Raw genomic sequence first — 27,386 nt, 5'->3', positions numbered from 1 at the left:
CAAGAGACCTTGAAGAATAAATGGGAATGGGAATTAATGGAATAAAACAGTTCAACACTTTAAATAGGAATCATGTTTCATTTTCTGATTCTTGGTCTAGACAAGTTACACATGCCACACAATTGCACTAGTGCTAACTTGAACTTCCTGTCTATTGGAGATGCCCTCAAACTATTCAGACCCAAAATAATTTGTAATTCTGTAAATTTTAGGCCCCTGCAAATTGTCCAGTTTGAATTTATAAGGAATTTTTAAGATGTCACACAGTTTACTTTCTTACTTATTAAATCTGCAGTGATATCCATTGAGACCAGAACCAGTTATTGTATATTGTTTAAATAGAATGGCTTAAATTAACTTAAAAATAAATCTTGTGCATTTTTGGCCTTTTAGATGATTTCAATTCAATCATCCATTTTAATGGTCCTGTAGCTCTGATCATTTCTCATGAAATTAAGGACAGAAAAAATGTTACAATCAGCTGTTCATATAATCTTCAATTGAGAGATTATATGCACAACTGGGTGCTCTTTTCTCTGATCATGACTTCATGGGAAATGGTCAGAGCTAGAGGATCATTAAAAAATGGATATAAGGTTCTGATCTTCAGAAATATAAAAGCAGTTCTTCTCTCTTTAGGAGCAACATGGTAAAATGTCTACTGCTACCTATTTATTTAATACCCTATATTAGATGGAAGAAGTGTTCCCATCTATGTTCAGTGTTTTATTCTTGGTGTTAGTGGTTGGGGATATTTGACAGTATCCCTATTTGATTAATATGCTTGATCACATAAGGCGGAAGTGGATCTGTGCACTGATGATGTAATCTAGTTTGGTAATGAAATGTCTGCAAGAAAACAACCAAGCTCAGAGAGCACCAAGGACCCCACAGTTTAACCTTGAGAAAAAAAGATATTCTTTTCTATCGGTAGAAGAAGAATCAATCTTCATATACTATGATACTTATTCTATGAAATATTTTGGCCAATTTATGTGGATTATTTTATAGAAAATTCAGAAGGAAGCATATTTCACTCCAAAAAATGGTAACAATGTGAAATTTTATCTCTATTGATTATGTATATGCGACACAAATTATGAATAATATTGTAATAATAATAATAATAACAACAACAACACTGTATTCCATTGTGAAACATTCAGCTGTGATGAGGATGTAACCTTAGAGAAGCAAAGTAAAAATGTATCTATAACCACTATCAATAAGATTGGAAGCTGCTTCTTTAATCATTTTTCTTTTCTTTTACTTTTTTCACAATTTACTATTCTTATTATCTTTATTTTCTTTTATGATTTTACTTTGTTAAACATTTCTTTAATAAAAATGGTATTAAAAGTTCATCTGTGGTTTACCATACAGATATTTCTTTTTGTCACCTACTTTGATTGCAATACTTCTGTTTGATTCTGGATTGTGTTGTTGTATTATCCCAGGGGGAAAAAAACCAAGATGAACAGAGTGATTTTCTACTTCTACTTCTACAATAATAACAGAGTTGGAAATGACCTTGGAGGCCTTCTAGTCCAACCCCCTGCCCAGGCAGAAAACCTTACACCATTTCAAACAAATGGTTATCCAACATTTTCTTAAAAATTTCCAGTGTTGGAGCATTCACAACTTCTGCGTGCAAGTTGTTCCACTCATTAATTGTTCCGACTGTCAGGAAATTTCTCCTTAGTTCTAAGTTGCTTCTTTCCTTGATCAGTTTCCACCCATTGCTTCTTGTTCTGCCCTCAGGTGCTTTGGAGAACAGCCCGACTCCCTCTTCTTTGTGGCAACCCCTGAGATATTGGAACACTGCTATCATGTCTCCCCTAGTCCTTCTTTTCATTAAACTAGACATACCCTGTTCCTGCAACCGTTCTTCATATGTTTTAGCCTCCAGTCCCCTAATCTTCTGAATATATACTTCTGAATCTCTACCCAACAATCATGTGTGAATGAAAGAGAAAAGAGGAGGAGGTAAAATATGAAACTAAGGCTTGTTTAATATATCTACCTAGGCCAATCAACAATTATTACCAAAATGCAGCTATTACCAAGCCAAGACATATTTCATAAGCCATTTCGAAGGGCACGTCCCCAAATAAAGAACACACTGTGCTGGATTTGCTGCTTTGCAGCCATATTCCTGAAAGGTATCAATTTTTCTCTTTCTGTCCAGATAACACTTTCGCTGGGATTGTTTCTGAAGCAAATTGTCTCTGGATTAAAAGTGGGTTTTGAAAGCTAGAAAGGGTTATGTGACTCAAAGATGGCGTTGCCCCTCCCCACTTCATTCCAAGCACTGGATTCAAAAAGAAAGTTTACATAAACCTAATATTTTATTTCTGTATGTGATGGCAATTAAGTTGCTCTTAAGAGGTTTTTTTCCCCCCTTTCAATGACAGTTACCTTCGTACACCCAGTCTGCTAATCCATTTGAAATTTTGTTTTCGGCTCCATTCTCAGTGATTTCAATAGCACTGGCCTTCGGTGTCGTTTTCACATAAACATTGTTTTGGTAAACATAAGCCTGCCATAAACAAACAATACAATATTTACCATCAGAAAATGATTTTATAACCTTTACTTTATATCAAACAAATTATATTTACTTTCATTTCCTGTAAGTCCAAGTGGAGATTCTTTTTTATACTGTAAGATTTTTCTCACCCATCTAAATACAGGAAATTGAATTTCTTTTACACTTTTAAAAATAAAGAAAAAATCAGAATGATTTACAAGAAAGACCTAGAATCAGTAGTGAAATCCAATTTTTTTTACTTCCGGTTCTGTGGGCGTGGCTTGGTGGGTGTGGCAGGGGAAGGATATTGCAAAATCTTCATTCCCTCCCTACTCCTGGGGGAAGGATACTGCAAAATCCCCATTCCCACCCCACTCCAGGGGAAGGATATTGCAAAATCTCCATTCCCATCCCACTCTGGGGCCAGCCAGAGGTGGTATTTGCAGGTTCTCTGAACTTACTCAAAACTTCTGCTACTGGTTCTCCAGAACCTGACAGAACCTGCTGGATTTCACCCCTGCCTAGAATGTTGCATTTTGTCTAATTAATCCCAAGAAATCTTAGCATTGTTTTATCCAATTTCCTCTCCATTAAAATATTGGTTCTTTTTCCATTAATTTCTTGCATTTGCCCCTTAAACTTTGCCGCATGATGTTTAGATATAAGATTCTATACTTCCAAGATCAGGTCTCTTCTTCCCTCTCCTATTACCCATTCAACCAGTTGCTAGTGGATTTTTTTCTGTCAATATGTCATGCCATTGGGAGTTAAACCACATGATAAAAATTTAGAATGCAAATATCTTACCATTTTTTTAAACCTAGAAAGTTTGTAATTAAAGCCAATTCAGATCAAATTCACTCTGATTAAGCTGGGAAATCAGATTTATGCTTTCACAATTTGCTGATTTTAAAAAATGTGTACGTGATGACTTTTAGAATAAGGAGTCAAGAGAGAATTAAACTCCCCCACTCCCAAGCGGCCTCACTTTGAACTGGGCCTCTATGCATTTACTGTAAAGTTAAATATATATGGCACCACTTCGTTGTATATTTAACATTTAATCTGGTTAAATGAACTGAATTTCTTGTGTAAAATATTCTGGAACATTCCTATCCCCTCTTACATTTCCCCCTCTATGTTTTCCAGAAATTTCTGTTGCATTTATGATGCAGTTTGGATTACAGAAATGGTGCACAGGAATATCTGAATTGGTGTTACAAGGAATACTTAGTTATAAGAAAGCAAAATCCTAAATATTTGACTAACCAGTTTGTGTCCAACAGGTGACCATGATATATACTGGATAGTTGTAGGAAGTGGGTTCTCAGTTATTATGGTTCTGTGAAGAAACATAAATAAAACTATCAATATAATGTAAGCCATTGAAACATCACGAAAAGACAATACAGTTACTGACCTGTTATTTAGATCATAGATATGGTATGATGCAGTGTATGAGTGCCTCCACACCTGCAAAACAATATTTGCATATAAAGAAAAACACTTAAAAACACGAGTGCAGTTCGAAGTTAGTATTTTTTAAAACTCCTATTTGCCTGAATTTTACCATATTTATTTTATCATATTTAATGATCATAAGATCATGAGAAACAAAATTCAACTTTAACTCAGACCTCTTGATACCTTCCAGAAATAAAGATTTCAAATAATAAATATTAGTCCTACGGTAGTGTATGGCTACTATATAGCATGTAATATTTAGCTATACTGCTAAACTGTAATTTATTATGACATGAAGACCCCCCCCCCAAGATTAAGGGGTATCTTTTCCCTTATCACAAACACATTGAGGGCATTCTCACTGGAATATCTTTGGGAGTTGTGAACTCCAACCAGCCATAGGCTAAGATGGAAGACATTTGTCCTTGCAGACAAAGAGTTGAGGCAAATTCAGTGGTACAGGGGGTACCTTGGTACTCAACTGCTTTGAAACTCATCAAATTTGGTACACAACACATTCTGATGTGAAAATTTTTGTCCTGGTACTCATCATTTGGTTGCTACTCAATGCACAAGTTAGACTTGTTGGTGTTGGCTGCCTTGTGACTGTCTATATTATTCCTCATGGGAAAAATTTGTTTGATACTTATTGTTTTTTGGTTCTCATTGCACTTCCTGGAATGAATGAATGATGAGTCCCGACGTACCACTATATCTGTGTTTTTGTTTTGCTTTTTCAAAAGATACAACCACTGCAGTTGTATGATGTTCTGGATTCAAAGTGGAAAATGTGATTTGAAGTATGCATGATGTACACCTTGTATCTATCAGTGAGAAAAAGTGGCAGCTTTAATTGCAATGAAAAGGCACACACGACTTAAGGAGCGATGTATGTATTTACACGTATTCCAATCCATCGTTTTTCTTTTGAATCCAGATCACAGCACAATCCTAATATCCATGGCTTCATGGAGTCATAGTGGCTGAAATATATTCTCAGGAGCTACTCACAAGCACATGGTGTTGAAATATATTCTCACGAGCTACTCACAAGCACATGGTGAGAAGCGGGAATTACAGTTGACTTAAATTCACTGCAGTAGTCCAAAAGGGAAAACCACCTCTGTTCCCTTTTCAAGTAAAGCAATATATTGGTCAAGTTCAGAGTGTCTTCTGAACCTTTGCAAAGCTGTCACCTAAAGGTACCCTGAGAATTTGAAATATTTGCTTTTGTTTTCAATTAAGAACAAATCACTGTTATCTAACTCCTGAACTATGGTGGTACCCTGAAGTCAAGATTAACTTCAAAACTCCCTGCAAGGAATCAAACCAGAACAACACTAATAGTTATCAGCCTTCTTCATCATTTGATTCATCTCTAATCCCCAAGTCAGTCTTTGGAGCCCTCAAAATCCTCACCCATTTTAATGTAAAATTATGAAAACCACAATTCACAATTGGCTTGTTTTCCCAAACTATAGGTAAGGCTAAATACAATTTATACAGTTGGGAACAAAAACCTCTAATTATTTCTAAAAATATCCCCCAGAGGAAAGCACTGTGTAGGGGTATCTTACACAAACGGGATGCCTTCAGAGAAGACTTTATATCATTTACAGTAGTGGCCAAAATTATGGAAACCCTTTGGGAAAAGTGTATTTTTGAGGTTTGATGGCTAATAACACCACTTTTTTTTTTTTTTGGAGTTTCAAGATAATCAATTCCACTGCTGGAATGGCCTGGGAATAGCCCAGACCTTAACCCAATTGAAAATCTATGGAGCCAACTAAAGAAACTTGTTAGTCAGAAATGATCCAGCAATAAAACCCAGTTAATAGAAGCAATCATTCAATCTTGGTTTCACATTATAACAGCTGCAGAACTAAAAGACTTGGTTCACTCCATGGGAAGAAGTTGTAAGGTCATAATTCATGCTAAAGGTTACCCAACTAAGCATTAACTGACATGGTGATAATTTTTGTATCTCTCATTTTTTCTATGTGTTTCACTTTATTTCTTTATACTGTAACTGCTATTCTAATAGCAAATCCTTCATAAAAGTTATTGAATTACATTATTGATTAAATTATCTTTCTATTGATATATAATTTTATGGTACTACTCCCCCATAAAAGTGGTGTTATTAGCTAGTTTTAGAAAAGACACTTTTCCCAAAAGGTTTCCACAATTTTGGTCATTACTCTATATTATTCTATAGGGATAGCTGATGTAACAATCCTTTATTTATACTTATAATTTCAGAATTCTTTGTACTTATATCTTTAATATTTCTCCAGGAATTTTTTCTCTTCAATACCGTCTCACTCTCATGCCTGCAGTCCTAAAGCCTTGTAAAACACCAAGGTACAGGTACTCCTCAACATAAGACCACAATTGAGTCCAAAATACCCATTTCTAAGCACAACAATTGTTAGCTGAATTTTGCCCATTTTACAATCTTTCTTACCACCGTTGAGTGAATCATTGCAGTTATTAAATTAGTAAGACAGTTGTTAAGTGTGCTTCCCCATTGATTTCGCTTGTCAGAAAGTCAGAAAAACTGATCCTATGACCTCAGGACACTGCAACCATCATGAATACAGGTCAGCGGCCAAGAGGCCAAATTTTGATCATGTGACCATGAGCATGCTGCAACAGGTTGCAACTGTGAAAAACATTCACAAGTCACTTTTTTCAGTACCACTGCAACTTTGAATGACCACTAACCAAATGGCTGTAAGTTGAGGACTACGTGGGTGGAGTAAGTAATTTGTTATTGTTTACAAAAACCACTGTGTTAGTGGTAAAGAAGTCAGGAATGAATGCAAAGTTAAATACAAGATAATTATTAAAGTAAAATCATTGAAAAGAAATTGGTGCAATGTGGTGAACTGGCTAAATTTTAATAACCACAAAGGGCCTTTCAAATCCTCACCTATTTAAATGCCAAAGTGAATCCATATTGTAAAGCAGGGTCTCCAAACTTGGCCATTTTAAGACTTGTGGACTTCAACTCCCAGAATTCCTCAGCAGCCTGGTCCACAAGTCTTAAAATGGCCAAGTTTGGATACCCCTGTTGTAAAGGATTAAAACCATTTTTATCAATACAAATATACCAAGTGGAGTATAAAAATATAACATCATTGTTACCTTCTCATAATCGTATCGCAGAAGAGCAAATTTTTTGTCAGGTGACAATATTGCCTCGGAACTATTGTAACTGTCCTGTAGATAAAGAAAACAAATTAGTAATAAAACGCTGTGTATAAGGAAGGAAATATTCACTATATAGCACTTTTGAACTGATGAAGTAGTATTTTTTTTAAAAAAACGTACTAATGTGTTATTTGATATGATCATAGACTCTTTTCCATCATCAATGTTGTACAGAAAAACATTGTTCTGATTTTTGTAGACATACTCGTGACCTAAAAAGGGAAGAAAAGTAGGAAAAAATTCAGTGCCAATAAACAAAACCCTCTCCCCCCCACACACAAAGTCAATAAAAAAAAATCCTGCATTATTTATTAAGTTCATTGTCATAACAGTCTGTTTATCATGTATGAATTCAAACAAGTTAGAGAATACTTTATTTTAAAATCGACTATTATGTGGTTGGAGAATAATCTACACAAATGAATTCTGGCATTCCATGTTTATGAAGTAGAGTTTATGAAAAATGAAGTGGGGATGATGGGGCAAAAATGATTTAATTAGTTGGAATACATTAGAACACATCCCATCTACAGTAAAGGAAGTATTTAGAGATGCTGGCTTAGTCTATAACCATTGTAGACTGATTTACTTACCACATTTACACCCTGCCACTTCCAAGTTTTAGAAAGCTCACATAAAATTAAATATCTAAAATAGTACATTTTAACAATAAGTTAAACCCCGGGAACTGAGCTTATAATAATCACGACTAAAATGTTAAGTCACCCTGCACTGCACCCAGCCCCAGTTGCAAAACTGGGTAGTTGGTGGAACTGCCAGGTTTTCATCACTTTCCAGATTGTTAAGCAGATGGATGCTACACAGATCTCAAGGGGAAGAGTGCTTCAAAGAATCATGAAAAAAAAATCTGCCTCTGCGTTTTCCCTGCTTTCCAAATCACGCAGAAGGAACAAACCCATAACATCTCTTCCAGAGTTAATCAAACAGCGCTGGAGTTTAAACAGTTCTATTTGGAAGAGAGGATCATATAGGGAGCCTGAACCCAAGCAATCCAAGGCTTCACCAACCAATAGAGTACTCTGAATTGACTTGTGAACATATTGGTAAGCTGTCAACTCTGAAGTGAATCTGGCTGAGGCCATCTTGGAGGCTTCAGGGTTGCCACACAACAGAGAGAGGGGGAAAATAGTTAGATGGGGGTCTTGTAGCAAAACAAAGTTTTCCTGTGGGAACCAAGAACATTCTCACAGGTGGCTGGCCAGAGAAGGAGCGAAATAACCAAGCAACTGGGCAGCACCTAGACTGGACAGCGTGACCAGTGACTTGAGGGAAAGGGGAAACTTTTACTTTTAATTAGGTCAAAGCCCTGTGAAATTTCAGAGTCGGCTTTCACCAGTTGTGCCAATATGAGGTATCCAATAAACTGTTCTTTGAGGAACTTGCCTGCCCCGAAGTTCTGTTTTCTAAGGGTGCATTACTTGGAATGCTGACATAAGCAATGTACTGACTACAGTATAGGGGTCCCACTGTTGAAGCAACTCTCAAATGCCAGAAACAACTACAATTTCGGAATAATCTTCAAACGCTGTCCAGTGTATAATAAAAGTATATATCACTGTTGCTAGGGCTTCTCACTGAAAAAAGGGATACAATCCAGCAGGTTCTGACAGGTTCTGGAGAACCGGTAGCAGAAATTTTGAGTAGTTTTTTTTTTTTTCGGCTGAAGAAAAACTTTTATTGTATATATATACTTTATTGAACTTTTTTACATTAAAAGCATAAAAAAAGGAAAAAAAGCTTATATCATTTAACAGCTTATTTGTGGTGTTTTTCATCTAACAATAATCCGTGCAATAATGACAAACATTAAATTATACATATTTGTGTTCTTATTTTATCTATTGATTATGCTTAGTAACTAAATATTCCTATCTCCTTTCCATCCATCCATACCACCGTTCCCATATACCATAAAATACTGATGTCTCTTTATCCTTCAGACTCAAAGTTAGTTTGTCCATTTCTGCGCAATTCATAATCTTTTGTACAATAAGTCTCTCTGTGGGCACACATGGCTGTTTCCAACATTGAGCGAAGGCCATCCTAGCAGCAGTTAATATATGTAGTATTAAATATTTTATACTCTTCACATATTTTTTTTTAAAGATCCCCAATAAAAAAGTTCAGGTTCTAGAACCAATTGTTCATTCGTGATTTCTTGTAGCCACTTTTTAATTTTTAACCAATATTTATGTGCTTCGGGACAAGATCACCACATATGGTAATATGTTCCCTCTTTATTTTTACATTTCCAGCATATGGGAGACATTTTGGGATACATTTTCGCTAGTCTCGAAGGGGGAAGGTGCCACCTGTAGAACATTTTATATGCATTTTCTTTGTATGCTGCTGATTTGGTTAGTTTATAATTTCTGTTCCATATTTTCTCCCAATCTGATAAATTTATATTATGTCCAATATTTTGACCCCATGCGATCATACATCCTTTCACTACTTCTTCTTCCAATTCTACTTCTAGCAAGTATAAATTTGGGTGATATTTTTTTTGTCTGGCCCTAGTAAAATTTTATCTAATTGCTGTAGTTTAAGATATATTCCATATTCTTTTATATCTTGTTTGTATCAATTTTGTAACTGAAGATAGGCCCACCAGTCAACCCGTAGTCCTTGTTCTTGGAGGTCCTGTAGTGTTTTTAATTTTCCATGAATATCTAATATTATTTATTTATTTGTTTATTTATTTTATTTGTTCGTACTTTTATACCGCCCTATCTCCCTAGGGACTCAGGGCGGTTTACAGCCAGATAAAAACATAAATATATACAGAATAAAACATTGATTTAAAAAACTTATTCAATAGGCCAAATGTTTAAAATAGAAATATAAACAATAAAACCCCATTTAAAACCAAATATAAAATTTAAAAATTTAAAAATCCTAGTCCAGTCCTGCGCAAATAAATAGATGTGTCTTAAGCTTGCGGCGGAAGGTTCGAAGGTCAGGAAGTTGGCGAAGTCCTGGGGGAAGCTTGTTCCAGAGGGTGGGAGCCCCCACAGAAAAGGCCCTTCCCCTGGGTGTCGCCAGTCGGCACTGCCTGGCCGACGGCACCCTGAGGAGTCCCTCTCTATGAGAGCGCACGGGTCGGTGAGAGGCAATCGGTGGCAGCAGACGGTCCCGTAAGTAGCCCGGCCCTATGCCATGGAGCGCTTTGAAGATAATTACCAAAACCTTGAAGTGCACCCGGAAGGCCACAGGCAGCCAGTGCAGTCTGCGCAGGAGAGGTGTTACGTGGGAGCCACGAGGGGCTCCCTCTATCACCCGCGCAGTCGCATTCTGAACTACCTGGAGTCTCCGGGTGCTCCTCAAGGGGAGCCCCATGTAGAGAGCATTGCAGTAATCCAGACAAGATGTCACGAGAGTGTGAGTGACCGTGCATAGGGCATCCCGGTCTAGAAAGGGGCGCAACTGGCGGACCAGGCGGACCTGGTAAAAAGCTCTCCTGGAGACAGCCGTCAAATGGTCTTCAAAAGACAGCCGTCCATCCAGGAGAAAGCCCAAGTTGCGCACCCTCTCCATTGGGGCCTATGACTCGCCCCCAACAGTCAGCCGCGGCTGCAGCTGACTGTACCGGGATGCACCGGGATATAATAGATCTTTATATTTTAGCATTTTATTCAAATCTAAATTATTTGGGTGAATCATTGCTTCCATTGTGGATAGCCAGATTGGGATTTTTATATAGTGTTTCTTTTTAACTTTAACTTTAATCCAATTGTTTATTAGGAAATCTCTAATCTCCTCAAGGGGAGCGTGGTGGCTCAAGGCTATAAGAAGCCTGTTATTAAAACCAGCTGCCTGCAATTACTGCAGGTTCAAGCCCCACCAGGTCCAAGGTTGACTCAGCCTTCCATCCTTTATAAGGTAGGTAAAATGAGGACCCAGATTGTTGGGGGGGCAATAAGTTGACTTTGTAAATATACAAATAGAATGAGACTATTGCCTTACACACTGTAAGCCGCCCTGAGTCTTCGAAGAAGGGCGGGATATAAATGTAAACAAAAAAAAAATGTCTGTGGAAATACTTTTGTTTCGTATGGCCTGTTTCCCACAGGAAGGCATGCCACCCTCTCTGTAGGTCGTGGCCTTCTATAGCTAGTATTCTTTTATTCTTTAAATTGATCCAGTCTTTTAACCAAACTAGTGTTGCTGCACTATAATATAATTCCCAATTTGGTAATCCAAATCCTCCTCTGCTCTTCATATCTTGTAAATATTTCATTTTTATTCTAGGTTTTTCCCCCTGCCAAATAAATTTTCCAATTGTTTTATTAAGGTCATTAAAAAAGGTCTTTTCTAATTTGACTGGAACAGTCTGAAACAAATATAGGAATTTTGGTAGTATAGACATCTTTGCGGCTGCTATTCTTCCTAATAGTGACAGCTGCATCTTCTTCCACAATTCTAAATCTTTTTTTGTTTCTTGTAATAATTTGTTGTAATTATTCTCCTTTATTGCTTTGCAATGTGCTGTCAACCATATCCCTAAGTATTTGATTTTTCTTGTTGTTTGAAGTCCAAGTGATCTTTCCAGTTCTATTGTTTGTGGCTCTGTTAAATTTTTCAGTAGAAGTTTTGTTTTCTGTCTATTAATTTTCAGCCCTGCTACAGTTCCATATCTTTCTAATTCCTTAATTAGTGCTTGTCCTCTCTCTAGTGGTTCTTCAATGATAAAAGCCAAATCATCTGCAAATGCTTGCAGTTTATATTCTTCACTTCTGATTTTCAATCCTTTTATTTCTGGATTTTGTCTAATTCGTTCTAGTAATACTTCTAATGAAAGTATGAAGAGCAGAGGGGATAGGGGGCAGCCTTGTCGAACTCCTTTTTCTATATTTAAAGTTTGGGTATTTTCTCCATTGATTATAATTTTTGCTTTTTGTATCGAATATATTGCTGTTATAATATTCTCAAATTTGGTGCCAAAATTCATATCATATACTTGTTGAATCATAAATTGCCAATTGAGATTGTCAAATGCTTTTTGGGCGTCCAAGAAAACAAGGGCTACCTGTTTCTCTGGGTGAGGTTCATAGTATTCTAAACTATCCATAATTGTTCTTAAATTGTTTCTAATTTGTCTGTCTGGAAGGAATCCATTTTGGTCTGAGTGTATATAATCATTCAAAATTTTCTTTAGTCTATTGGCGATAATAGTAGCAAATATTTTATAATCTACATTTAACAGAGAGATTGGTCTATAATTTTGTATCAGCCTAGGATCCGTATCCTCCATCGGGATTAGCGAAATTAGTGTTTCCCTCCATGTGTCCAGCAAATAGGACCAATAATGGTTGATTTATTTAATGAAGTATTAACATCAGCTAATATGCCGGAAATTTTGAGTAGTTTAAAGAACCGGCAAATACCACTTCTGGCTGGCCCCAGAGTCGGGTGGGAATGGAGATTTTGCAATACCCTTCTCCTGGAGTGGATTGGGAATGGAGATTTTGCAGGATACTTCCCCTGCCGTGCCCACCAAGCCACACCCACCAAACCACACTACGGCCACCAAGCCACGCCCACAGAACTGATAGTAAAATTATTTGGATTTCACCACTGGATACAATCAAAATTGGATAAAAACTCCTCATGAGGTTGTCGGCTGCCAATGAGAGGTAAAACAGTGTTCAATTGTCTCAAATATTTCTCAGATGAGTTTTGTACAAAATTAATCATGTTAGTGATCAGTTAGCTCAGTGATTCCCAAAGTGTGAGCCGCGGCTCCCCAGGGAGCCGCGCTATCGTCATGGGGGCGCCGCGGAATATCTGCGCCCGCTGGGTCTGGCGCTGATGCGCCATTTCTGGGGCGTCTGGTGCGCATGCGCAGTTGCAGGTCGGATTTCCGGGGGAGCCGCGGGCGAAAAAGATTGGGAACCTCTGAGTTAGCTGATCACTGACATAAAGCTTTAAAAAAGAATGTACACTTTTGACTGTGTAAACAAATCTTGAGAGGCTGTGATGAAAACACTCCCAAAGATTGTGTGGTTGGACACAATTCTCACGCTTTGTCCAACATATATTTGTAAAAAAATGAAACCGCTCTAAGGCATTTCAAAAATTTAGTATCATTACCTGACATCCACTCCACATTATATGATTTGTACTGAAAATCACCACTAAGATAATCCTCCAAAGAAAATTTTCTACGGGTATCGGAATCTGTTAACAAAAGAAGATAGGGAAAAAAAGTAAGGTTCATCTTGAAGGATGCTATCACTCTATTATCGCGGAATGGGACAACTCAATCCAGCCAACTCTCTGCAGCCAAGTCACCATGGCCAACTTACCACAGCCAACTTGCTACGGCCAACTCTCCATGGCCAATTCGTCACAAGAAAACTCACCACAGCCAACTCACCATGGGACAATTCACCCCACGACAATTTAACAATTCAATTATTTAAAATAAATGAAAAATTATTTTAATTTTTGTCATTCACATTTCATTCTGTCCATCCTTTTGCGTCCTGTAATGATTCTATTCCATAATTTCTTTGATTATTATTGTAACTCTTGTCCCCAGCAAAGTGAATTATTTTTCTTCCGTTTGATGTTTCTGAAATAATAAAGCATTTAATTTCTTTTTGCTAAAGAATCTCTTTATGCTGTTTTATCAATCTGAAGGTAGCTTTTCACTCAATTTCCCATGAGAGGCTTTGCTAAAAATTTGCAGCTTCATTGATTGTATGGATCTAATAATAGCTTTTACTGTACCATGTTATTTATGCATGCATAAAATAAGAATTGCAGTATTACATTCTGCCTTTCTTCTATATTTTTAATTCTCAGCTTATAAATAATTTAAAAAATAAAATAAAATCCAATTCTATTAAAAGGACAAGAAAGAATACAACAAAATAAAAAGTTATTGCAGGGAAAAAAGTGTGAGGAAGCCAGCTGTAGACATGAGCTCTGAGAAACAAAGTTGTCTATAAATTCAAAACATCATGTATAGACAACAAAGTCCAGAGCTTATTGGCATAATTAATTCCAAAAAAGGCTCTAAAAGTCGTGGTCTTAGCTTAAGACCACAATTGGGGGCTAGAATTTCAGTCACTAAGTGATGCTAAATTGTTAAGCAAGTTGGACCTGATTTTATGACTATTTTTACCATGATCATTAAGGGATTAACCAAGGTCATTAAGTGAATCTGGCTTCTCCAATTGACTTTGCTTATCAGAAGCCAGCTGGAAGGTCAGAAATCATGATCACATGACTGCACAATGTTGCAACCACTGTAAATGGAATACCCAAATTGCAATCACATAACAGCAGAAGTAATACAATATGTTATAGCTTCAAGGATGGGTCATAAGTCATTTTTTTTTAGGTCACTGTAATTTTGAACAGTCATTAAACAAACAGTCATATGTCAAGGACTACCTGTAACGCTGAGAAAGGTGGAAGGAAAGAGAAGAGGTATGAGACTGAACTCTCAGTGCTCTATCCTTGACATATTCCAATCAATTACCATCCAGCTTGGGTTATTCCGTCACTAGCAGACTATCAATAGCATGTACCATCACCGGAATCTTTACTTCCTTTCCTTGTAATCAGAAGTCATTCAGATCACAGATGCATTGAGAAACCCCAGGAGTCATCAGTAATTAAAAAAATAGGTATAATAAAAGTCCAAAGTTCAACTTTAGTATCTCAGTAAAAGTCTAATAAAATATCATCAGCTGTCAAAGTTTCGAGCTTTTCAGATAAGAGATTTTATTAGACTTTTATTGAGACACTATATATATGGTAAATAAGATAAGATCCATATTCTCCAAAAGGCCTTACTAGATGATATCAGTAAAGGAAAAGGTTTGACTCTACAGGGAGGTACTCATCTCCATTTCTTAACTGAGGGTGTTGTCTGAAGAAGTTTCTGTGGGCATGTGGCCAGCATGAAATCATGCCACAGGGCAGAGCGTGTATGGTAAAACACTAACACTGTTACCTTCCCAGCGAAGTGGTACCCATTTATCTAGTAGCATTTTCATGCTTTCAACTTGCTAGGTGGGCAAAAGCTGGGGCAAGAAAGGGGACTCATCTCCTTATACGCCCTCAGATCTTGAACCCTGGCTGTCAGCTTTCCAGCTGATGAGCTCAGCTTTTTAACTGCTGAGCCATTGCACCCCCACCCCCTAGCTAATACAGTCAGGACCAATTATTTGTTAGAAGTAGTTTTACATTCTCACAGAATGAAGAAAAAAATAGGCCTATCCAACTGAAAATATAAAGAGTGGTTTTAATTATGTGTGGTTTCAAAAAGGATACGCAACGGACCAATTAAAAAAAGAAACAAACTTGGGAGGGTTGATTTTAACTACTATGGGAAATTATCTGAATTCTCTAGATTCACTATGTACAGATGGAATCATATCTCTCTCATGAAATGGTCAGAGAGAAGTGACGGTGCACAATATGCTACGCTAGTTTAGAACACCGAATGGTATGTTATTGTAATGAATGATGCTATCTATAATATATAGGGAGATAAAATGCTATTTAAAGTGCAAAAAAAAAAAAGATTTTACTATAGGGAGAAACAGACATACTAGGAATAATAGGGAAGGAGAAAAGGTAGTAGTAGCTGTAGTAGCTAAAACCCAAAAGAAGTCTGGTTTCTGACTAACACACTTAAAAAGGAAGGGATATTAGTTATGTTTGCTGCCTATTTATAAAAATAATATGAACTAAATATGAACTATTTATAAAAATAATAAAGGCACAATAAAAAATAAACAGAAATTTTTATTTTTATTTAAGAAATAAATAGAAAGCCAGAAACCAGAACATGGTGAGTTCCAGTCCCTTCTTATTCATGAAGGCTTTAGGCCAGTCCCTCTCCCTCTGCCTAACTCCCCTCACAGCAACAACCTTGTTGTTGCAGGGGAAATAGGAGGAAGGAGGGCTAGGTATGTTCACTTCCTTGAGTTACTTATAAAAATAATAAAGGTGGGGTTTAAAAAAATCTAGAAAAAAAGATGCAGTTCACAAAAGCCTTTTAATAAAACGTTAATTGAAAAAACTGCTGTCAGATTCCTCCTGATTTTAGGAACATAATATGAGTAACCAACAGCCAGAAATTTATATTCTGTGAACATTGATTCAATCCAGTTAGAGATAAAGGGTGCAGTTATAATCTCAAACTTAAAATATCGAAGTCCTTTCTGATAACAGAGCTAGGAGTTCAGGGCAGCTTTTGTTTCTGGCAGATCATTGATTACCAAATACAGAAGGCAATGGTCAAGCAGACAAACCTCTTGTTACAAGAGAGAATCTCCCAGAATTTTCTCCAGATTGGGTTTTAAAATTAATTATTTTCTACTTATTTTCTCCTGAAGTGCTTTGAAAATTAATTAAAATATTTGTTTTCCTATTTGTTTGCTTATTATTAAAATTAATTTAAAAAGTAAAATAAATAAGTAAAAGCTTACTCTACCAATAGAGAAAAAAAGATAAATAGTAATTACACAGTGGAACAAGCCCTAAATATATTACAATGATTAAAATAAATCTATTAGATTTTTATCCTGCCTTTAAAAAAATATTCTGGCCAACACAATGCAGTGAACATACCTATGGTATTCCCATCTCCTATTTTTCTCAACAGCAACCACCTTGTGAGGTGGGTTGAGCTGAGAGCATAACTGGCCCAAAGTTACCCAGCTGGCTAAGGCAAGACTACAACTCACAGCTTCCTGATTGCAAGGCCAGCACCTTAACCACTACACCAAATGTAGTGTGGTTCTTTTGTCATTCTCTAAATGTGACAAAAGAAAAAAATCCATATAATACCCATAAAGAGCAGTATAGGATTCTAGACAATACAGCAAATATTACAACATTTTTTTTCATCTGTAGAATACAAAGACTTTTCAAAGATAAACAACAAACTTGTATTTTAGATTTATTCCTTGAATCAGGAAATTGAGTTATATTTCCAATTACTGTAACCAGTAATTGGAACAATATGCATCAGTAAACAGTATATCTACGTCATACACACAGCATAATAATTTTGAGGGTTATTTTACTTTACCCTTTGTAAGGAAATATTCATCTACTCCAAGAAGAATTAAGTCATTGTTCAAACATTGAAATAATGCAGTGTAGTTTTTCCTGGTGAAAAGGTTATTTTTCTATAAAGAGAAAACTTCCTCTTTTTTCTATATGCCAAGTTTCTGTTACAGTTTCATATATAAAATAGAAAAAAGAAGGCTCCACTCTGTAAGAAGTTATTTCACTGATAACAGTTACAATTGTTTCACTGATTCCTTTGCAGATCCACACATTCTCATGAATGATAAATTCTAAAACTCACAGGAATTGTGAGTGTTCATTGACCACAAATTAATTCAGGATTTGATTTTAATAAGTGTTATGTTATACAAATTCTACTAAATAGCTACTGAACTGATTTAACATAACATAACATAACATAACATAACATAACATAACATAACATAACATAACATAACATAACATAACATAACATAACATCAGAGTTGGAAGGGACCTTGGAGGCCTTCTAGTCCAACCCCCTGCCCAGGCAGGAAACCCTACACCATCTCAGTCAGATGGTTATCCAACATTTTCTTAAACATTTCCAGTGTTGGAGCATTCACAACTTCTGAAGGCAAGTCGTTCCACTTATTAATTGTTCTAACTGTCAGGAAATTTCTCCTTAGTTCTAAGTTGCTTCTTTCTTTGATCAGTTTCCACCCATTGCTTCTTGTTCTACCCTCAGGTGCTTTGGAGAACAGCCCGACTCCCTCTTCTTTGTGGCAACCTCTTGAGATATTAGAACACTGCTATCATGTCTCCCCTAGTCCTTCTTTTTGTTAAACTAGACATACCCAGTTCCTGCAACCGTTCTTCATATGTTTTATCCTCCAGTCCCCTAATCATCTTTGTTGCTCTTCTCTGCACTCTTTCTAGAGTCTCAACATCTTTTTTACATCGTGGCGACCAAAACTGGATGCAATATTCCAAGTGTGGCCTTACCAAGGCATTATAAAGTGGCACTAACACTTCACGTGATCTTGATTCTATCCCTCTGTTTATGCAGCCCAGAACTGTGTTGGCTTTTTTAACAGCTGCTGCACACTGCTGGCTCATATCTAAATGGTTATCCACTAGGACTCCAAGATCCCTCTCACAGGTACTACTATTGATTTAAGCTAAAGCATACAGTAATGAATAACCAATTTCATCTGATATAACAAAAATGAAACCAAATTTATGCTACAAGTGGATTCATTTTTAACATATTTTATTCAGTTGAATCCCACCTTTATTATTTTTACAAATAACTAAAGTCGGTAAAAATATTTAATACCTTCCTCCTATTTTCTCCACAACAATAAAACCTTGAGGTGAATTTGGCTGAGAGAAATGACTGGCTCTAGGTCCCCCATCTGGCTTTCATGCCTCAGGTGGGATTAGAACTGATAGTCTCCTGCAGTGGTGGGATTCAAGTCATTTAACAACCGGTTCTCTGCCCTAATGATTTCTTCCAACAACCAGTTTACCAAACTGCTCAGAAAGTTAACAACCGGTTCTCCCGAAATGGTGCGAACTGGCTGAATCCCACCACTGGTCTCCTGGTTTCTAGCCCGGCGACTTAACCATTAGACCAAACTGACCATTAGATCAAACTGACTACAGACCCTACAATGCTCAGAGCAAAATTTCTGAAGAACTGAGCCTGAATTTCGGCCTCTTTCCAGTTTAAGCATAGAGCAAGAGTGTCAAACTCGATTTCACTGAGGGCCGCATCAGGGTTGTATTTAGCCTTGGAGGCTGGAGTAGCCATGGCCAGCTCAATGTCACTTGTGTCAGGGCACCTGTGGCAAAACAATTTTAAAGGAGTAGCATTACATCCAATCATTTATTGAAACAGCTGCCCCTTTTCAGATTTACACAGAAACTAAAAAAGTAGTCTGCTTTAATAAGTAGCAGGGAGATGCTGAATTATCTGAATAATTTTCAGGAAGAAAATATTTCATTTTCAAAGTTTGTACAACTCTGATTTATATAACATCAGATAATATTTTTTTTTGCTCTGTTTTAGGTAAAGAGGCTCTGGCAGAAGGCTTTAGGAAACAGAGTTTCAAAAATTGTTTACAATACTAAAAGAGGAAGTAATGATTAAACTTACCTTCCCTTGTTAGCAAAACTACTGGAACAACTATGGCTGTAATGATAACTGCAAGTGCAAGAAGCCCTAATAAGCACTTCACTACCGTCTGGAAAAAAAACAAATGAAAAAGTTAAATGTATGTTAGAAACTGGGAAATATCTTCTTGGCTAAGCAAAGGGCTTATTTACTACAACATTCTATTTCCAAAAATGATTCTTTGCAGAATCGCATTAGAAGAAATGTTGATATCATGAGGAATGCTGCTACAGTGGTGATCCAGAAACGCATACCTACTACGTTAGCATGGATAGCAACCACTGATAACTTTTATCTTCCTTGAGTTTAAGTAATTCCCTTCAAAAGCTATCCACATTTACCATGAATTCTGTAATTTAATTGTGTGCTTGTAGGAATGTTGTCCTTTAAACCAGGAGTCTCCAACCTTGGCAACTTTAAGGCTTGTGGACTTCAACTCCCAGAGTTCTTCGGCCAGACTCCTGCTTTAAACTATCCCAAATCTCTCTCCATTTATTTTTACTGGAAAACTCAGGATTGTAATGTTATGAAAGTTAGCGAAATCTTCCATATTATTAAAATGAGGTAAATGTGTGAGATGTAGGAGGCCTGAGGGAAAATTTATATACATACATACATACATACATACATACATACATACATACATACATATATATGTTTTCTGAGGTTTTCAGGGGTGTTTGTATGTAGGTCTTTGGTTATTCGGGTTTTCTCCCGTGTAAAATTGGAAGTGTCTTGGCGACGTTTCGACGAAGTCTCATTCGTCATCTTCAGGCTTCAGCTTCGTGCTTCTGGAAGCAATGTGTGATTGCAGCTGTTTCTTCCTTTTTAACTGCTAGTGGGGGTTTGAACTGATTGGGTGGGAGCTTGGCTGTGCTCTGATTGGCTGGGGGTGTGTCCTGTTTGGGTGGGGGCTTGGTTGTTCTCAGGTTAATCTGAGTTGCAAGGGGATTTGAGCTGGTGAGTTGCATTGCTGTTGTTTGGCTTCGTGTTTGTGGTCATGCTACATCTTCATAGTGGGTGTCTGTCTGCTGTATGTATGGATTGGAGGGGTTTGAAATGGCTAATGTTGCAGCTGCGGTCTGGCTTCTGGTCCTTGGTCGTGCTTCCTGATCAGTGTGGGTTTGGGTCTGCTTTCTGGGTGGATGTGTGGTGGTGACATCCTGTGTGGACCTCGTGAGTGTGGGTCTGGTGTCATTCCTCGTGTTAGGGACTCGTTTGTCAATAAGGGCGGGTTTCCAAATGGCTGGTAGGCGGGAGGTATCATCTCATTTGTTCATGCTGTGTGGGCGTTTTTCTATCTCGATGGCTTCTCTGATTATTCTGTTGTTAAAGTGTTCAGTTTTGGTGATAGTTCTGGTCTTTTTGAAGTCAATATCGTGTCCTGTGGCTTTAAGGTGTTGGAAGAAGTTGGTTCCTCTTTTTTGACTGAGTTCTTGTGTTCTTCAATGCGTGCACTTATTCTTCTGTTGGTTTGTCCGATGTATGTGGTGGGGCAGGCGGTGCATGGGATTTCATATACATCTTGATTTTCTAACTCAATTTTGTCTTTGGGATTTCTTAGGATGGTGGATATTTTTTGGTTTGTGCAGAATGCTGTCTTGATGTTATGTTTGTGGAGGATCTTGCTGATTCTGTCTGTGGTGCCTTTTATATATGGGAGGAGGGCTGTGCTGTTTTCTTGTTCTCTGTCTTGGATTTTAGTGGGGGGTTCTTTTTGGATTATTTTTGGGTTTCCATTTGGAAACCCGCCCTTATTGACAAACGAGTCCCTAACACGACGAATGACACCAGACCCATACTCACAAGGTCCACACAGGATGTCACCACCACACATCCACCCAGAAAGCAGACCCAAACCCACACTGATCAGGAAGCACGACCAAGGACCAGAAGCCAGACCGCAGCTGCAACATTGGCCATTTCAAACCCCTCCAATCCATACATACAGCAGACAGACACCCACTATGAAGATGTAGCACGACCACAAACACGAAGCCAAACAACAGCAATGCAACTCACCAGCTCAAATCTCCCTGCAACTCAGATTAATCTGAGCACAACCAAGCTCCCACCCAAACAGGACACACCCCCAGCCAATCAGAGCACAAAAAAACCCCAGCCAATCAGAGCACAGCCAAGCTCCCACCCAATCAGTTCAAACCCCCACTAGCAGTTAAAAAGGAAGAAACAGCTGCAATCACACATTGCTCCTAGAAGCACGAAGCTGAAGCCTGAAGATGACGAATGAGACTTCGTCGAAACGTCGCCAAGACACTTCCAATTTTACGCGGGAGAAAACCCGAATAACCAAAGACATATATATATATATATATATATATATATATATATAATATATATATATATATGAATGTTTTCTCCCTCATAAAATGAAAAAATAAAATAAATTATGAAACATTTTCAAATATTTTTCTTTAAGTTTTTATGCAATGATTATAAAGTGGAGGTCTTTTTGAAGATGCACTATTTCTGGGTTTAACTAACTTAACATGTGAAAGAGTAGAAGAGCCTGCATCAAGACAAGGCAGCTTTTAGAAGTCTACTGTAAAATTAAAAATAAAGGATCAGAAAAACTAGAAACTTTTGGTAAGTATAGCACCTTATGTTCAGAAAAAGGAAACTGGTTAGAAAATTTTTCATGTGGCAAAATGAGGGTTTTTGGTCTGTGCTTCTCTCTTTCTCGTTTTCTAAAATTAATACTTTTGATATATGTCCAGAATGCACAATTCTCTTTTTCTGCATCATTGGTGGTTTCCTGTATTTTCAGTACTCTGAACTTGCCTCTTTTCCTACAAAGGCATACAAGAGATACAGTACTAGATTTCTTACAATATACCACTTTGTAATACCAGTTGTAACAGATATTAAAAACTTTTAAAAATATATTCAAAAAATAAATTTACATTTATTGAGTGAATAAACCATATTTTTCAATTTTATACTGTACATCAAACATACTTTTATGAACAAATCAAACCATCCACCATGCATTTCATAGGTAACCAAATGACTGTATAAAAGGTGCTAAAACTAAATTCAATTTCCCTCCAAAATTTCATTCCCCCCCCCCAAAAAACAAATCAGTAGTTTTCCTAATAAAAAATTCCAGGAATTTCATTTGTCCAAGTCACAGCCATGACATTATAAAGTAGTAACCCTCATCTGCACATGATACAAATAGAACAGATTTCTTGTCTCTCAGTTGAGTGGTTTATTTTAATTTTATGTTAAAATATTATTTGAATTCACAGTACTAATTAGGGTTTATGCATTTGAAAAGCATCTGTGAATAAAAACTTCCTTCAATCATCCTACCAACCATTTTTGATAAAATTAGCCTTGAAGCCAGAATATTCAAAGGATTGAAAAAAACAAACTTGTTTTTCATGGAGAATCAATCATCAGGATTGTTCTTCAGTTATATTTATTGTTATTATTATTATTACTTCCTTTGAATCAGGTTCTTCTCCAGTGTACATGGACAAGTCCTTATTGTTTTTTGGGCAAGATTTTCAAGCAGTCATTTATCACTTCTTCAGAGGACTAAGATAAATCATTGGTCAAGAGTCATCAAGCTGGCTTCACACCAAGGCAGGTTTAGAACTTCTAGTTCCTCAGAATTCCTTCCTTAATTACTGCCCCAAATTGACTGTATTTAATTTATTACCAACAGATTTTAACTATTTGATTCCCCCCCTTTGATTACTCATTTAATACAAACAACCTACCATGTAGCAGTCTTATCAAGATATAAATAGTAGGAGTATAATATGAAATCTATTTCTCTAGGGGGTGGTAGAATCTCAACAGTTACACGTTTATTCTAGCAACTTGTCCACAAGGATTATATTGGATTTTACATATAATCCTTTTACCAGGTAACTCCCATTCAATACCCCAGATCCTTGCCTGGACCTGTGTTGATTTCATAAGGTTAGCTGCCCATTTCTCCACTATGAGAACATCTATGCTGTAATCATACAGATTTCCCCTTCAGACTATAGGTATGCAAACCCTCTTTTTTGTACTATGTTCAGTCTCTTGTTTTTTTAAAAAAAAATATACTTCTGAATGCTGTGAACAAACAACACACAGGGCAGGAGTATTTCTTTTGGTCCCTGTCTCCTGCCAAAGGTGACTGGAGTATGTGGCTTGCAACTACCCAAGGGCGGGCACAAAATTGAATTCCAAACTTTTTTTTAGTCTCAAAGCAAGAAAAAAGCATTCCTGCGGGTTTTTTTTTTTTTTAATTTGTTTGTCAAAATCGATCTGAGCCACAGGCATTTCACCCGCGGTTAAGAACTTTGCTACTGATTGACGTTTGGTTGCCCTTTTAAAGATACAGCTGGGCGGCTCTGTTGAAGGGAAGAAGAGGCTATCCACTTTTAAGTATTGTTCAGCAAGCGCCGAGATGCAAAACGTCCCACACGCTGACAGCAAAAACCGCCTTCTTCAGAAACGATACCGCCACGTGTGCAGCAGCGCGGGGTCGGCTAAGGAGGCTTAAACGTTTTTGAATCGTGGGGCGCCTTAAATCGTGGCAACACAGAAAGCGGCGAAGCTTCTCTCCCCACCCCCCTCCTTTGCCAAAAAGCCACGGGACACCTCGAGCTGAGAGAGGCGAGCGCCACCGAAGCACCTAGAGGAGTTTCGCCGCAGTTTTGCGCGCGTGAATAGCCCGCTGCTGAGCTAGACGTGAGGGGCGAAACCCCACTTACTGACCTTCATTGCGGGAAGCTCCTGCCGGTTCTTTGGTTTCCAGGGAAATCACAACGTGTTAAAAGAGGAAGAAACAGCAGCGGCGGGCGCCTTTTCCTCAGGCTCTCTCTCCCCCCCCCCCGCCCCACCTCCCTGCCTGCCCTTCAGTCCCGGATACGCTGGGTTGTCAGCAGCGCCAAGTTAAACATTAGAGAAGTTCGGAGACGGAGGGCAAAAACCTCTTGGCTGTCACTCTGTCAGGATGGGGCCCCGGCTCCTCTGTGGCCCACCACAGGCGCAGAAAAGCAACCGGGGAGAGAGAGAGAGTGAGGGAGGGGAAGGGAGGAGCCAGGTTGGGCTCGGGGGTCAGGAAGAGGTGGAGGGGGAACCGAAGGCGGGGAAGACAATATGGGGGCGAGGTGCCAAGGCGTGGGGAAAGGCAAACCCACCCACCCCCACTCAAAAAAGCACGAAAGCAAAACGCCCGCCCCTGCCACAAAGGCAGGAAGTTCCCCGCGGTTTGGAGAGAGCCCGGACGCCGCTCAACCGGTGGAACTGGGTGTGGGGACGAGGCAGAGGTTTTGGCGCGCGTGTGAAGTGAACAGACTTGGCTGCTGTGCACACGGAGAAGTCCAAGCAACTTCTGGATGACTAAAAACTTCGGAGGAATCAGGGCTTGGAGGAGGTGTGGCCGAGTTAAAAAAACTCTGAGCCTTGGGTCGTCCTACCGTCAGGAAAACGGCCTCCTCTGGGGTTAATGTGGCTAAAGTGTGCTAAAATAAAATTAGGTAATTTTTTTCCCCCGAAGCGAATGCCTTTGAGTGGGAGGTAAAAGTTCGTTGTGGTGGATGGTTTCATACTGATTTGTTTTTATGTACCCAGCCCAAGTGTCTACAGTACACAGAGTGTTTGTGTTTAATGCAGAACATCTGCGCTATGATCCGGTTGGAGGCAGCTTTCCCAACCTAGCACCACATATGTATAGCCAGCATGACAGGTTGGTTCGGTTGATGGGAACTGTGGTCTGATATATTTGGACAAGCTTCCTTGGATCTTTGGGGCCAGATGACATGGACAATCAGCAGGAACATATCAGGTGTCACCTGGAGAACCCTCTCAGACTCATCTGGTTGTTGAGGAATCTTGTTCCTTGTCACTGTAAAGCATGTTCTGACTAGTCAGTCAAAATGTACCTTGTTTTTCTGAGTAACTACTTCTCCAAATGTTTCGGTGCAGTTTTTCATTTAAGAAAAAGCACACAAAAAGTGTTCTTTCGGAAGAAATTGTGTATAGAAGTATCTGTTTTAAGAGGTAAGATTTAGAGGTTGGGAATTTTTGCAAATTAAACTATCACAGTAAACAGGATAAAAAGAATAATTAATAATAATAAACAGTAAAATAATGCCAAGCCAGTCTAAACATGTAGCTGAATGTTTGATGAATCCTGATGAACAACTGTGGCAAAAGAAATAAAAAATGTATCAATAATAATAGATGTCTCTGGTGCAATCCTAAATGATCCGTATCACTACCTAAATACCATCGGCATTGACAAAATCACCATCAGTTAATTTCAAAAGGCAACTTTACTTGGGACAGCTTACATCCTTCGAAGATACTTTAATACTATCAAACAACATCTGCCTATCTCAGGTCTTGGGAAGAACTTAATAGATGAATAAAATTCAAATAGATGAATAAAATTCCTACTTGAAAGCCATCACGGATCTGCTGTTAGACCCCTTGCAATTTGCATACTGAGCAAATAGATCAACAGATGATGCTGTTAATATGGCTCTGCACTACATTCTTCAACATCTTGAGTCTCCAAAGACCTATGCAAGGGTCCTTTTTGTAGACTTTAGTTCAGCATTCAATACCATCATTCCAGACATTCTTCTAACTAAGCTAAATCAGCTACAGGTACCGGAACAGACTTGTAAGTAGATCACAAGCTTCCTAACAAACAGGAAGCAGCAGATGAAGCTAAGCAAGATCACATCAAATACCTGTACAATTAGCACAGGGGCCCCACAAGGCTGTGTGCTCTCCCCACTTCTCTTCTCTCTGTATACCAATGACTGCATCTCCAATGATCTATCTGTTAAGCTACTGAAGTTCGCAGATGACACAACAGTGATTGGTCTCATTCGAGACAATGACGAATCCGCATATAGGCGAGAGGTCGAACGACTAGCCTTGTGGTGCAACCAAAACAATCTGGAACCAAACACACTCAAAACCGTAGAAATGGTGGTAGACTTTAGGAGAAACCCTTCCATACTTCCATCTCTCACAATACTAGACAACACAGTATCAACAGTAGAAACCTTCAAATTTCTAGGTTCTATCATATTGCAAGATCTAAAATGGACAGCTAACATCAAAAACATCATTAAAAAAGAACAACAAAGAATGTTCTTTCTGCGCCAACTCAGTAAGCTCAAACTGCCCAAGGAGCTGCTGATTCAGTTCTACAGAGGAATTATTGAGTCTGTCATTTGCACCTCTATAACTGTCTGGTTCGGTTCTGCAACCCAACAAGAAAGACACAGACTTCAGAAGATAATTAGAACTGCAGAAAAAATAATTGCTACCAACCTGCCTTCCATTGAGGACCTGTATACTGCACGAATCAAGAAGAGGGCCGTGAAAATATTTACACATCCAGGACATAAACTGTTTCAACTCCTACCCTCAAAACGACGCTATAGAGCACTGCACACCAGAACAACTAGACACAAGAACAGTTTTTTCCCGAAGGCCATCACTCTGCTAAACAAATAATTCCATCAACACTGTCAAACTATGTACTGAATCTGCACTACTATTAATCCTCTCATAGTTCCCATCACCAATCTCTTTCCACTTATGACTGTATGACTATAACTTGTTGCTGGCAATCCTTATGATTTATATTGATATATTGACCATCAATTGTGTTGTAAATGTTGTACTTTGATGAACGTATCTTTTCTTTTATGTACACTGAGAGCATATGCACCAAGACAAATTCCTTGTGTGTCCAATCACACTTGGCCAATAAAAATTCTATTCTATTCTATTCTATTCTATTCTATTCTATTCTATTCTATTCTATTCTAAAAATGCCAAATCCAGTCTAAACATCTGGCTGACTTTGTGATGAACCATATTAATAAGAGTAATCTTCCAGTTAAGCACTATCTTGAGAGGATTGTGGAGATTGTATAAGGGCCTCTGTGGCTCAGACTGGTAAGA

At 38.0% G+C, this 27,386-nt stretch overlaps 1 protein-coding gene across 1 annotated transcript in view; it reads right to left on the bottom strand.

The window, feature by feature from the left end:
• DPP4 (dipeptidyl peptidase 4) overlaps positions 1–24,790 on the bottom strand; it is a 79,869-nt gene extending 55,079 nt beyond the window's left edge. Inside the window, exons 1-8 of the mRNA XM_058191690.1 lie at positions 24,171–24,790; positions 19,410–19,497; positions 13,325–13,411; positions 7,331–7,422; positions 7,145–7,219; positions 3,951–4,003; positions 3,800–3,872; positions 2,419–2,539 (exon numbers count right to left, since the gene is read on the bottom strand). Coding sequence (XP_058047673.1) covers positions 2,419–2,539; positions 3,800–3,872; positions 3,951–4,003; positions 7,145–7,219; positions 7,331–7,422; positions 13,325–13,411; positions 19,410–19,497; positions 24,171–24,176 — 595 coding nt within the window. The 5' untranslated portion in view covers positions 24,177–24,790. The remainder of the gene's footprint in view (positions 1–2,418; positions 2,540–3,799; positions 3,873–3,950; positions 4,004–7,144; positions 7,220–7,330; positions 7,423–13,324; positions 13,412–19,409; positions 19,498–24,170) is intronic.
• Between the last annotated feature and the right edge of the window lie 2,596 nt (positions 24,791–27,386).

Source organism: Ahaetulla prasina, chromosome 1, assembly GCF_028640845.1.
Source record: "Ahaetulla prasina isolate Xishuangbanna chromosome 1, ASM2864084v1, whole genome shotgun sequence".
NCBI lineage: Eukaryota > Metazoa > Chordata > Lepidosauria > Squamata > Colubridae > Ahaetulla > Ahaetulla prasina.
The sequence above is the reverse complement of the archived record's forward strand: the minus strand, read 5'-3'. Positions and strand labels throughout refer to the sequence as shown.